The sequence below is a fragment of the Serinus canaria genome, chromosome 24, assembly GCF_022539315.1.
Source record: "Serinus canaria isolate serCan28SL12 chromosome 24, serCan2020, whole genome shotgun sequence".
NCBI lineage: Eukaryota > Metazoa > Chordata > Aves > Passeriformes > Fringillidae > Serinus > Serinus canaria.
This window is the reverse complement of record NC_066337.1, coordinates 5,644,726-5,658,848: the sequence shown is the minus strand read 5'-3', so window position 1 is coordinate 5,658,848 and position 14,123 is coordinate 5,644,726. Positions and strand designations below refer to the sequence as shown.

Here is a 14,123-nt window from a genome sequence, read left to right as displayed (position 1 = left end):
TGAGGGTTCCCCTTGCAGGTGACACATCCGTTCCTGCCCTGCCAGGGCTGTGACAGTGCTGGGGGAGGGGGACAGGGGGGGATCCCAGTGGGGAAATTTCACCTCTCTGCCGAGCGTGGGAGAGTGAAAACGAGCACAGAGTTTTGCATGTGGCCAAGAACCACAAACCTCTGGCTGAGGTTTTACCTCGACCCCTTCTCGAGCGTGAACGGAAACGCCACATTGGAGTCCCTGCCTCTGTGTCCTCTGAGCTCAGTGCAGGCAGCTGGGGTGCAAGAAGTCCTTGTCCAGAAACTCTGGGAGCTGACAGCTCGGGAGGGACCATGGCTGGCCAGCTGCAGGCTGGTTTGGGGGTGATCAGTCAAGGGCGAGGTGGGAAAACTCGGCTGGGAGTCCCCAGCAGCACCAAGGTGTGGGGTCCCTGCATCTGTCCCAGGAGTCCCAAGTGAGACAGTCACAACAGTCCCAAGCAAAATCACCCTTTGCTTGAAGCCTCACAGCGCCAGCTTGGGGTGAATCATGCCCAGAGAAGCAGATAGTCAGGAATGCAATTACTCAAGCGTGTTCCCTGATCTCTTTGGATCAGAGCCATGGTGATTTTTGTACTTGGCTCTCACACAGGCAGTGTTGCCCTCCCCAGTTCTCTCCCCAGGTACTTGTGGTAGCGTGGAGCTGGCCAGGGCACCTGCTGGTGGTCAATCCAGCTTGACTATTAGCCAGAATCCATTAGCACCTAATGGGAAAAGCCTCAGGAACACGGCCTCAATAAACGTTGACATATTTGAGGTCAATATAATCCTTAGGAAAATTTGCCCAGGTAATTAAAGCCAGACAAGGAGTTGCCTGTCCCAGAAATATTTACCAAGCTTTACCAAAGGCAATAAAATGAAGGCAGAGTTTTATAACCAATCCATGCTGGGCTGCACTGTTGTGTTTAGTGCTGCTTCCTGCTGCGCTGTCCATTTGGCTCCTCAGCAAGGGGGTGCCACAGGGGAAGCAAAGCTCCCTGGAGGAGGCTGGATCCAGAGGTTGAGGCTGGGCTGTCCAACCTCCAGGCCCGAGTTTGGGGTGCTCATGTTCCCCAAACTGATGTGGGCAAACCCAGTTTGCCTTCGCCTGGTTTCCTGTCGCAGCCCCTGTGGTTCCAGCCACAGCTGGTTTTAGCCAAAGGATGTGTTCTTCTGCCTGGAGAGGAGATGAAAAGAGGATCTGAAGGCAGCAAACGAACAGAACTCAACTGCCTTTCAAGCCCATGTTGTAATTTTTTAAAAAGTTTGGTGGTGTCAGCTCTGACAAACTCACTGCTTGGTTCCCTTTAGATTCCCTGCTCCCCTCTTCTCTCCCCAGTCCCTTTTCACTCCCTGGTTCCCTTTTCTCTCCCTTGTCTCCTTTTGACCCCCTGGTTCCCTTCCCTCCCCGATCTCTTTTTCTCTCCCTGGTTCCTTTTTTCATTTCTCTGACCCCCTTTTCTCTCCCAGGTCCTCCTTTCACTGCCTCATCCCCTTTTCTCTCCTGGGCCCTCTTTTCTCTCCCTGCTGCTCTCACTGCCCGGCTCCTGCTCCTTCTCCCGCTGGAGCCGGGATGCCGGGAACAGGGACTCAACCCCCATGGGCTCTGCCACCCGCTGCCTTTGCGGGAAGAGGCCTCAGGTACCTGCCAGGTGCACCGGACGCTCTCCGGTTCCCATCCCCTCCCTGCCGTGGGGACGCCGGTGCCGCTCCTGCCTCGAGCACATCCCTCAGCGGGAGAGGGGGCGTGCAGCGCCGCTTCCCCGCGTCGAGGCCGTTCTTAGAAAAGGGAACGCGTCTCCAGGAAAGGGGAAGCGATCCGGTTTCGCAAGCCGGGCGCGGGGCACGGGAAGGGCCGCGAAGGCCGTGGGTCCCTGCCGGGGGCGGCGGGGCGAGCGCGGCCCCCGTGTTCCCATGGCGACCGCGCCCCGCCCCGCCCCGCCCGCACCAAGTATGGCCGCTGCTCCGCCCTCATGCCCCGAGCTGCGCATGCGTGTTAATTTCCGACCAATCAGCGCGGCCTCCACCCCGGAGGAGGGGGCGTGGCAGGGCGCTCGGGGGGGCGAACGACCAATCAGCGCCGGCGAGGAGGGCGGGGCCTCGCTGGAACCGGGCGCCGCCGCCGCCGCCACCGCCCACGGCCGCCGCCGCCGCCCTGCCCGGCCCGGCCCGGCCCGGAGCGCCCTCAGCCCGGTCCCCTGCAGGGCCGCGGCCCCGGTGCCGGACGGGCCCCACTGGCCGGGTGTGGGCGCCCCCATGTCGGCGCCGCTGAAGAAGGGCCCCGGCGGGCTCATCGGGCTGATGAAGGACGCGTTCCAGCCGCACCACCACCACCTCGGGCCGCACCAGCCCGGCGCCGTGGACAAGAAGATGGTGGAGAAGTGCTGGAAGCTCATGGATAAGGTGGGGAGGGCGCTGGGGTGGGAGCGGCCGCGGGGGGCTGAGGTGGGGCGGGGTGGCTGTAGCATTGGGCTGGCCTGGGGGGCTCTGGGATCAGGGGGGATCTGGGATGAGCCTGGAGCTCTGGGGCTGGCTGGGAGAGGGGGTCTGTGGCTCGAGGGGGCGTATCTGGGGGGCTCAGAGGTGTGTGGGCACAGAATGGGGTGCAAAGCTTTGGGGGAAGGATGTGGTGAGCGTGGAGTGACAGGACAAGGGGGAATGGCTTCGCACTGATGGAAGGCAGGCTTAGGTGGGATATTGGGAATTAGGAATTGTGCCCTGGGAGGGTGGGCAGGCCTTGGCACAGGGTGCTCAGAGCAGCTGGGGCTGCCCCTGGATGTGCCCAAGGCCAGGCTGGACAGGGCTTGGAGCAACCTGGGATAGTGGAAGGTGTCCCTGCCAGGGACTGGGACAAGATGGGCTTTAAGGTCCTTTCAAGCCCAACCATGCTGTGATTCCATGTGGAACCTGGTGGAGAGGTGAGCCGTGGAGGAGAGGCCAGAGGCAGCATGGGAATGGGATGCCAGAGTGGGAAGGCATGAAGGGAGATCAGCAGCTCTGCAGAGAACAGGGGGAGGAAGAGGGGGCAGCATGGAATGGAGGATTTGGAACTGCCTGAGAGGATCTGGGATGCTTCCCCATGGCAGTGGTCACAGCCCTAAGGCTGCCAGAGCTCAGCATCTGGGCACAGGGTGGGATGGTTGTGCAAGGCCAGGAGTTGCACTGGATGATCCTCGTGGGTCCCTTCCAAGCCTGGATATTCTGTGATATCTGTATTAATCATATACATGTGTAGAAAATGCCAATCCTGTAGGGGCTGGGGTGGGCACTGGTGGTGCTGGGAATGAGTAGGGGCTGGTGGGGAGCTGCAGGTGGTGACAGCAGCAGGACAAGGGAGAAATCTAGGATTTGCTCCTTGGAAGCAAATAGAGCCTGGTGTGTGGGTAGTGGATGGTGAAGCTTTGTGGCAGGCCAGGTTATTCCTTTTGGAATGAACAGGAATGCGTTGCTGCACTCAGGACAAAACCTTTTCCTTAAAACTGAGAAAAAACTGTAAAAGCCTGAATAAACTCTTTTGCAATAAGTACATGTAGTTAGATAAAGTATCAAGTGATGTTTAACAAGAAAAACTTGTGGCGTGGGAGCTGGAAAGGCCTTCTTCCAGCCCCACACCTTTAGGAGGGGCTCTCTGGGGTCATTAAGGCTCTCCACTCCTCCTCCTCCTCCTTTTCAAATGCCAGGAAATGGCTCTTGCCGGGACACCAGACCTTTTGGCCTGTTGCTGTGATGGGATATTTGATTTACTGGCCTGGCTAGGTGTGCTGGTCAGTCCAGGGTTTTCAGGAATCCTGGGGGGCTGGCAGGAAATTATCAAATGAGTGAAAGCAGGCACACAGAAATAGGCACAAAATAAAGATTAAACATATTTGTGGAATTTTCATTGATAATTACTGTTCAGCTCTGAAATCAAGGCTAGGCTTGGCAGGTTGCAGTCTGAAATGTGCAGTGCATTTCATAGCACCAAGTTCAGGGCCCTACAAGTAGTGTAGAGGAAGAGCATCACCCAAGTTGCCCCCAGGCCTTGGGGACTGTCACCTGGCCACCTCCTTCCCCTTGGGAGCAGAGCAGGCAGGGATTTTGGGCATCCCTCATCCAATGGCCCCTCAGGCTTGTGCATTTTCCTTCTCTTTCCCCTGCATTGTTTATCCATGCAGTGTCTGAACCTCCTGCAGTAAGTGCTAAAAGCAGGCAGAGCAAATGACTTCTTTAAAGGCATATTAAATTCTGTTCCTGCCAAGAAATCACTCTGTGTTGGCTGGCTCAACAAAAGGCAGGGTTTAGAGTTGTGCCTTGCTGTGCCTGTGATGAGCTTTGATCACCTACAGAGACTGGGGCAGAGGAAAAAACCCTTTTGAGAGGTGCCATTGGCTCTGTTACAGACTCTGAGGGCCAAGCACAAGTGCTGATGTAGGAAAGGCAGCTTGGGCATGGAGACAGGACCCTAAATAAGTGTAACCTGTAAGAGTGCACATCTTCATCTATAGAATATATAGATATAGATGGCAACTTGTGTTTGAGCTCATAACCTGCTCTGCTCGAAGGAAAAGACTAGCATGAAAAAAAGCTGATTATTGTGGCATTTTAAAATGCAGCAGGATGGTTTTTTGAGGGGAATTTTCACAGCTTTAGGACTTTGTAGCAGGTTGGATGTGTTCTCTCTCCACTGGCAGAAAAGCCAGGGCTGCTGCTGTATTTGTCACAAGTTACATCAACCTCTTTTGACTCCAGGTTTACTCACAGGCAGCATCCAGAGGCTCTCAGGCTTGAAGTCTTGTTCAGTCTGATTTGTACAAAAGGAGAGATCTGGCTCTGAAAAGCCTTTCAGATTTCAGTTAGATTTCAGCTGTACTTATGCACGCTCAAAGAACACATCTGAATTCAAATCTCTTTAGTGGTGTAGCAAAAACCCAGAGAAGCTCGTGGTGAGAAGTGCTAAATGAATGGAAGGTGTTGAGAATGGGGTAGATTTCTGGGCCAAGAATATGAAATTCCAGGTGCAGATAAAAAACCTGCTTGTGTGCATGTTTAATAGATGATGTTTTTGCCTCTCAGAGCTGCGTGCTGTGTCTGTGTGGGTACACTACACTCACGACCTCATTTGTTAGTCTGCATAATTAGCTGGTGTTGTCAAAGCATTCGTGCATCTCTGCTTTGGGAAGTGACTGATGAATTTCCTATGCAAGTTGATTCTTGTCCAAATATTTTCCCTGTAATGCTCTCCATAAGCTGCCTGACATATTTATGTCTTTCAGATTCTTTCATTTGAAGCCCTAATTTTTTGTCAGTACCATTCCTCCCACAGCTACACGTGGTCACACAGAGCATGGCCATAAAATAGCCCTTTCCATCCCTGGTGGATGTTCCCCTTCAGCTGAACAAGGTGACATTTATGCATTTCTCTGCAGAACAGAGATTAAATGCAGCCCCCTGGAGTTCACTGCTGTGGGTGGTATTTGAGGAATAGGTGGGTTAGTCATGAGCTGCTTGGGATGGAGCAGAGTGGAATAAATGTGGGAAAGCACAGGGGAGGAAGAGGAGCTTTGAGATAAAGCTTCTCTGAAGAGTTTCCTGATACCATTCAGTTCCTAGAACTGATAGAGAGAAGTGCCACTGCAGGTCACCTTCATTGTGAGAGGAAAGGCCAAACACAAATCTAGCAAGAGATAAGAGATGTTTGAGTAGGTTTTGTTTTGCTGTTGGCTTGCACTGGAATGAGGTGTGATCTCAGTGCAGTTAGCTGTTCAGCTGCTAAAGGAAAGAAAAAATGAGTTTTCAGAACTGCCCTGGGAGGGAAAATCTTACCTGGAAGTAGGCCCTGGATGCTTGTCAGGACTGGGACTTCTAAATCCAGAATTAGTCAAGGCAAGCTGCAGATTGTTGAGGGGAAAGATTCAATTCCAGGCCTCGAAGATGTAGATGAGATTATTTTTCCTAGAATGAGTACATAACAGATTCTTTCCTCAAAACTCAGTTGGAGAAACTCGTTTTTGACTTGCATTTGGAAAATGGAAATGGGTAAAGTCAATTTTCAGGTTCTTCCTAGGCCCACCTCTCTTCATGCTGAGCTTTACTGGTGTGTCTGAAAACCCAAAAATATCTCCCTAAATGGTTTGTTCCTCAGAGAACACAACATCAGCCAGGCAAACTTTGGATGATAATTTAAAACCGTGGATTTCTTCTGTTCGTTGCCATCACACCTAAACAAAAAAATATTTTTCTGCTTTTTGCTCAATTTCCTTCCACGTTGCTGGTCCCTGTGGAAGGCTGCTGAGGGGCAGCTGTTCCCAGGGCTGGGAACATTCCTTTGGATGTTGTCATGATGCTGCAAGTGCACACGTAGAGAAACAAGGAAAATGCCACCACTTTTGTTGCTGCTGTGTTATAAAAGCCCCAAGTTTGCTCTTGGGAGGAGGCAGCAGTTCTTAGTTATGCACTTTTGTTTAACTGCTCATCTTAGCTAATTTTGGTCTGCTTGTTAAATAAAGAAGCTGATTTGATAATAAAATACCAGCAGTTCTGACCTTTCTGTTAACTGAGGTATCTACTTCTTGGGAAGCATTTTGCAGGAGCTCTGGGAGTGAGCAGTTTGCAGAATTCTCTGCTGCTGTGGGGGAATTGTTTTAATTGATATCAAAGTCTGAAATGCAGCAGGTCTGCTGCTCCCATAGCTGGGTATTTTCAAAGTGTAACAGCCAAATTGTTCTCTATTTCCAGCAGGCTGAGGGAAGTGCAGGCTCTGCTTTCTTCATGTGGCTTCCTCCTCAGAGCTGACCGTGTTTGTTAGGGTTTTCAACCCACTGTATAATAAACAATTTCTGCTGAAAAGGTTTTGCTGCCCAGAGCACAGCTCAGCTGGGTCTGAGGAGCATATTTAGAAACTATTCATGCTCAAAGTGAAACTAATTTTTTTCAGGGGACAAATGTGTTGACTCAATTTGTTGATATGGTTCAGTGTACAATGTTCACAGGCTCCAAGGAAGCAGCAGTTGAGGCATCAGCATCAATTGACTAAATCAGCTGTCTGGCCATCCATCTCTTTATCTTAAGGCCTTGGCAGCCTCCTCAAAATGGAGGGAAAGTTTTGGTAGTTTGTTTTTCCCATGTATTCTTGCAGAGGCTTTTTTAGGTGTTTGTTTTTTTTACCAGCAGTCTGATTTTTCTGGTTGGAGTTTTGATACACTGTGTGCCTTTTTCTTGGCTGAAATTGAACTTTTCTCAGGTCAGCTCTTGGTACAGGCACTGCTGTAAGTCAGATAAAATTGGAGGTGTCACTTCACAAGGTTGCTTTTTGCACATACCCTAAATGGCAAAGTGAAGTGCTGAAGCAGTGTTTCAGAAGGAATGACTCTGTTTACCATCTATATTTAAAGGAAGTAGGTATTTCAGCCTGCACTGTAGGGAACTGCTCAATTCCTCTTGAAGGTTTCACAAGGTTTTGTGGAAATGAAGTGCTGCAAAAGGCTGTTAAACTGTTCTTTTTGCTTTTTCTTATCCACTTTACTCAAGTTTTGCATTCGGCACTGTTTGATATCTGTAATTCCCTCAGTGTCATGAGTTTAGACCTCATTTATATGCTGGGTGTTAAGCAGCCAGATAATATTCATTATAGGGGAGAACTTTAGGAAAGTGTCTCTGCTTTTTGTGCTCAGGTTTGCTGGAAATCACAGAATATAGAAGTGTTAGACTGCTGCTTCTTACCTTGTAAACTTGATACAAAATTGACCTCACAACTTTAATTCCAGCTCTTTCTAGAACTGGAAGCTCACTACTAAATTTTTTCAATGGCTGCTTTGCCATCAACTCTCCCTTTAATTCTCTGAGTTTAGATAATGGAAACATTTGGCCATGGCGGATGGTGAAGTGGCTTCCTTTCCCCTCCCCTGTCACATAAATTTATTATCATGAGTTTCATCAGTCCGCATGCACTTCAGCCCAGAAATTGCATTCTTTTATGGTGGCTGGGCTCAGCATCTGGAGAAAAGGAGGCTCAGGGGAGACCTGACCACTCTAAAACTCCCTGGAAGTTTTTAGTGAGCCGGGGATGGGCTCTGCTCCCAGGCAAGCAGGGACAGGACAAGAGGAAAGGACCTCAAGCTGCACCAGGGAAGGTTCAGGTGGGGCATCAGGAGGAATTTTTCCATGGAAAGGAAGGTCAGGCTTTGGAAGGGACTGCCCAAGGAGTTGGTATCCAAGGAATGCCTGGATATGGGTGCTCTGGTTGGATTGGTGAGGTGGGGACCAGGTTGGACTCGATCTCAGAGGTCGATCTGTGAGGTGGGGACCAGGTTGGACTCGATCTCAGAGGTCTTTTCCAGCCTCAGTGATTCTGGGATTCTGTGATTCCATCTGGACTTGCCCCACAAATGGGATTTGTTGCAGCAAATGTGTTTGCGACAGCGAGCTGCGTTTAACCCCTGGTCGTGCTCCTCTCCTGGAGTTTTCACAGAGCTGCTTTCTCCATTCCCACAGGTGGTACGTCTGTGCCAAAACCCCAAGCTGGCCCTGAAGAACAGCCCTCCCTACATCCTGGACCTGCTGCCTGACACCTACCAGCACCTGCGCACCATCCTGTCCCGCTACGAGGGCAAGATGGAGACCCTGGGTGAGAACGAGTATTTCAGGGTCTTCATGGAGAACCTGATGAAAAAAACCAAGCAGACCATCAGCCTCTTCAAGGAGGGCAAGGAAAGGATGTACGAGGAGAACTCCCAGCCTAGGTAACGGGGAGAAATGGTTTCAGGTGTTTGTTGGAGGAATTGAATGCGTTGGAAGCTTTGTGTTTAAGGTAGATCTGTCTTTCATTTTGTACAAAGGCATAGCTGAGGTCAAGGGGCATCTTCATGGTGAACAGCACTTCAAAAAGGGGTAGGTGGAGGTAGAAACTGCACTTGCTGAATATAAAGCTCTCTCGAGCAAAATAGTATGAGTTTAGTACCTGAGAAGGTGTTTCCTCATTCAGCTTGAAGAGAAGGAAAGACAAGGTGAGAGCAGAGTGAAGCTCTGGGAAAGATGAATCTTACACATTTGTGCAAGGTCTAACAGGCAGAGATATACATTTGTAACACTAAACTCATTTCAGGTTTTTGGAGTAGATGTTGAATTAAAAAAAAAAAAAAAAAGGTGGAAAAATGTGAAAACCACCCAGTGGCTGAACATAATTGCCCTGGGGAGAATGTGGTTAACAGCCTGGCAACAGCTTGGAATTACTGGAAGGGGGAAAAGTGTTGGCACATGTTTCTGGTTTAATATTGAACTCTGTGTAGCATATTCCATGATATTGAGCTCCAACCAAAGGCTGTGACAGTGGCTCCAGAAGGCATTGCTGGTGCTGCTTGGATTGCTACTGCCTGTGTTGAAGAATGGATTAAGAAATGGAAGTTTCTTTCTGGAGTGCTGTTAACTGTGTGTGTGTTGTGAGATCTGTCATAAATCTGGAGCATCTGATGAGTAAATGGTGGCTGTGTCAGTCATGAATCCAAAATCCCACCTCCAGTGCCTTGGTTTTTCAGAGAGGAGCAAAGAGAAGTAATTCCAGGGGGTTAATCATCCTAGTTGGTTTGTAATCCAGCTAATTGACTGGAGGGAGCAGGGGAAATCCAGATTGATAGATGGCAATGTCAGGAGTGCAGCAGAGGCTGCAGTTCTCACAGCAGGCATGGCAATCCTGGGGGAATTGCTAATTGTCCCATTTATGAATAAACAGCTTGAGCAGGGAAGGAACTGTGGGGAGACTTGTGTTAAACACAGGCATTAAACCAGCATCACATCCTGGCCACACTGATGGCATCTTCCTCTGCTTCTGCACAGCCCAGGAAGCAGCAGGGGCTGTTTGGTCCTAGAGGGGTAACACCAGAGAGCCTTTCCTGGTGCTGGTGCTGAGCTTGGGAGCATTCTCAATTCTTTAATTTGTCACAAAAAAGGACAAGAGTAGAGCAGCCAGTGCCTGTGATTTGTGTACCAGTTCAAGAGACACCTACACAAAGAATGAGGGGTTTGGATTTGGGGATTCTCTTAAATCCTGCACTGCCAGTGCCAGATTTCATGGTTGTGGGAGCTCTTGGAACCCAATACTTCAGTGCTATTTGTTAATTAAATTAATTTCTGCTATAAATTCACCCATAGATATAAAATATGTATTCTAATCTAAGGTGGAGAAACTGACATTTTCTCACCTTGCTAGGAGCTGAAGAAAAATACTAATATTTTTAGTAAGAATTACTAAATTCAAAATAAATAATAATTTATGAATACATTAATAAATTCAAATGCTCCAAGTGTGGGAGAAGCTTTCTGGAAGGTGGTCAGCAGTCTGTAAAGCAAACAAACAGAACCTGAATCTGGTATTCACTGGGAATGTACTCATGGCAGTGGGTATATGTGTGTGTAAATATAAATATAAATATATGTAGATAGATATAATCTAGTTTGCTCTTGATCTCATGCAGGTTTGTGCCCATTAGTCTGCAGTGTTTTAAAAGCAGGACTTTAAAATTTGATAAATGTGTTGTTTTGACTTTTCTGACTTTTTTGTCTCTGCTGTTCTTGAAGCTTTTTTCCTCCTCTCTTCCAGACTTTGCATTCATTTTGCTGCCTGCTGTGTATGACCTTATTTTCTCCCCCAAATGGCTCTTGGTGTAAAGCAAAAGGCACAATTGTGACATTTGCATGAGCACTGTGAAAGGTGTTTGCTCCTCCAGCCCAGTCATGAGAAGTGACTGCAGTAGGATCACTCGAGCACCACCCTTCCATTCCTGTTATTTCCAACCTCCTCTTTGTGTATTTCCTCTCAGACATTTGGGAGGTCTCTGTGGCTCCGTGGTTTTGGTGTGCAGTGCTTCAGACTATAAATATATCAATTAACCATGGTTGTACCTCTCCTGCCTTAAACTCACGCTGTGATTTTTGTGAGGAGAGCTCACTTGTTTTGTTAGGAGAGCTTTCAAGATGCTATTTAAATTCTGCTTTAGCTCACTTCCATGTCTGTTTAAAAATTCATGCTGCTGAGGGTGCTTTTAAAGCTCTGGGTGCATTTCCTCACTGATAGGTAGGAGCAGTAACTTCTGGCTACTGTTTAAAACTGAATTTTAGGGAGTAGATCAAATGCAACTTGGTAACTTGGGGGTTTAATTGGAGATACTGTGTTGCTCCTCTGAGTTTTGATAGCTGAAAGTAACATCTGCAGGCTTGGGAACAAGTAGTGTTTCTAGTTAGTAATTTTGGATATTTTGTTGTCTGCTTGTAACAGGGTAAAGGCAAATGATCCAATGATTTGTTGGCTGTGTGCAGTAATTAGGAATTCTTGAGGCTGAGCTCATTTCCAGAGGTGCTGCTTCCTTTTCTTTATAGATCCAGGGGTAAACATGTGACTTCTCTATTGGGAACTCCTTGAGTTTCCTTTTTAACATCAACAAAAAGATGAAATAAACCTATTTTCCCCTGCAATGTGATGGTTGCATTGCTTGACAGTGCCATTCTTACTCTGAGCAGGCTGAACCTGCCTCAGGTCTCAATTTCAGTTTCATTTAGAAGCTTGGTGGTTTTGCTGGACTATTTTTTTTTTTTCCTGTTTCCATTGCAGGAAGCTTTTACTTCTCAGTCCTCTTGCTTGCACAGAGGAGCTGTAATTTGTCAGCTTTCCACACTACATAAATTACTTCTTGCAGCAGTGGTTTTGCAGTTGTGTAAATAGATTATACTTGACATGGCAGAAGTGAAAAATAGCTTGTTGGTCAGGAGACAGGTAGAGGAATTGTCTGTTCCTTGGGAAAGGATTAATTAGGCTGAAGAGTCCATTTTTCACCAAAGAATCAAATTTACTAATTGTGTTAAACCAGTCTATAAGGAGGGAAAATTCAGAGAGGTTATTTTCTAAATAAAATCAGAGCCCTGCAAATGTTTCCACATTAGAGCACAGCTATGGAAGCTGCAGGGTGAGCGAGGAGAAATAATTTTTCAGGATGTGGACTGGATGTTTAAGGAGTGGCACAAGATATTTTTCTAGTTCAGCTGTGGGAAACAAACTGTTAACAAATCCAGTTAAAAAAATAAATATATCTGTAGAGAAAACGGGGTTAAGCAGGGAGTAAAGGAAACTTTTTCCATAGAGCATGGAGGTGAAAAAAAAAGCTTTGGGAAGCTGGTCCATGTTTAATTGTTCTTCTGACAACAGCTATGGGGATGCTGGCTCAGCAGGATTTCATATTCTTCTCCAGCTCAATGTTAAGACTCACTAATTGACACAGGAAAAAGTTTAATGTCTCCTGGAAATGACCATGCATATCTCTGAAGGGGAAGGAAGTACATGAAGAATGACTTGGAGGAGGAAAAAAAAAAAAAGAAAAAAAAGGTTGGAATTTAAAGAGGAAAAAGTTGGAAAACACTTGTGTTAAACCCTGAACCAGAAAACCCACTGGGAGGAGGGGGGCTGGTGCTCTCATCTCATCTTTGAGCCCTCTTGCACACATTCCTGCCCAGGGAAAAGGAGATAGTGCAAAATGTGGAACTCCAAATGATGTGTGTGAGTCCTCTTTCTGTCACTTCCTTCTAATACAGCAGCACTTTTTTTTTTTTTTTTTTAAACAAAACCCACTAGTGTGAAGTCTACATCTGCATTTAAATTAGAACATCTTAAAGAAAAGAACAGGCTCCAAAGCTGCCCACAAGAAAGGTTTCCTTGCCAGGCTCCAGCATATGAACACTAACTAACTGCTTATTACCCAAGAAGAAATTCATTATCATGTAAATGTTGTTGGAGGGGAGGAATGTGAATTATTTCTTTCTAATTTGGTTTTAAATTGCAGTTTAGGTGATAGTTTTGGAACTTAAGTAACACTTAGCATAATTGGCTTAAGCTTGCATTCATTATCGTTTTCTTTCTGTCTAAAATTGGACCACCGTCTTGAAAATCAATTTGTGGACAAATGCAAGATTTCAGAGGATTGCATAATAAGGAAGGAAGATTTTTATTCTTCTTTCCTCTCAGAGCCTATAAAACTGTAGAGTTTTATGGGAGGCTGTGGACTTGCTGTTGTGGGTGGAATTACAAGCACGTCGGTTCATTTGTAGTAATTATCTTTGGAAATGTGATGGATTTCTCCACGCTGGCAAAAATCTGCTGCTGCTACTTGGCAACTGTGCCTGTCTCTTGGGTGCTTGGCTGGGCTGTTTGGGGCTGGCATGCCACATTTGGGGTTTCTGGGGTTGGATTTTAGCCCATCCCATGCCCTGTCACACCTCCCACTGTCCCAGGTTGTTCTTTGGGCACTCCCAGGGATGGCAGCTGTGCCAGGGCCTGCCCACCCTAAAATAAAGAATATTTTTCCTTAGAATAGAGATATTTTTAATGTCTACCCCAGCTCCTTGTCAATCCCACTTGGTATCCACTTTTGAGATGGTGAAGATGAATCATGAAATATGGGATCTCCCTTGATTTGGAGTCAGGGCTTTTGTGCTCTGTTTTTCTCTTTAACTACTGCAAATAGCTCCTGAAATACAAATTTTTATTCCAGTGCACAGAGCACAAAATGAGGCATAATGAGAAGTGTCCTGAGCAGTATGTTTGCTGTGTAATCCCCTGAATCTGGTAAAATAAATGAATTTGTTACCTAAGTGAGAGTTTTATCCTTTACCTTGTCAGTCCTCTGAATATGTGTTGAGCTCTTTAAAGGCCATTAATAATACCAAATGTATTCCTCTCTTTAAAGCATAATCTCTAAAATTTAAATTTTAGAAGTGGATTTTTAGCTTCTTAACGGTGAAAAAATAATGTAACACCAACACTTGTGCCAAAAATCATAATTCCAGGTCCTTTAAAGGTCAGTTGGTTTGGTCCTTGTGGTCAGCACAGTGGCCTGATGTCCTCTCTGCTTCCCATCAGCCACAGCCATTTGCATACTGATAGAAATATATAATGGTTTTGGGTGATTTATGTGTTATCTTTGAAGTGATGGGCAGGCTCTGCTCTCAGAACTCAAGGTGTTAAAATATATTTATGTGACCTGAAAAGTGCCAGGGTCCAGCAGAGCATAAGGAAACTGTCCTGTAATACCTAAAGCACTGAAAAAGGAGGAGCTGATGGTGAAAAATTCTATAGACCAAGCAGTAAATGTAATGTGA

At 47.0% G+C, this 14,123-nt stretch overlaps 1 protein-coding gene and 1 long non-coding RNA gene across 2 annotated transcripts in view; one reads left to right on the top strand and one right to left on the bottom strand.

Moving 5' to 3' along the window:
- Positions 1–839: 839 nt before the first annotated feature.
- On the bottom strand, positions 840–1,936 carry LOC108963272 (uncharacterized). The gene is made up of 2 exons (XR_001991965.3): positions 1,654–1,936; positions 840–1,185 (listed from the first exon to the last, which is right to left on the bottom strand). It is a non-coding gene; the product is annotated as an uncharacterized LOC108963272 (long non-coding RNA).
- A 180-nt stretch (positions 1,937–2,116) lies between these two features.
- Positions 2,117–14,123, top strand: part of CBL (Cbl proto-oncogene) — a 35,990-nt gene continuing 23,983 nt past the window's right edge. The window contains exons 1-2 of the mRNA XM_050983463.1: positions 2,117–2,411; positions 8,478–8,725. Of these exons, the coding sequence (XP_050839420.1) occupies positions 2,265–2,411; positions 8,478–8,725 (395 nt within the window). The 5' untranslated portion in view covers positions 2,117–2,264. The remainder of the gene's footprint in view (positions 2,412–8,477; positions 8,726–14,123) is intronic.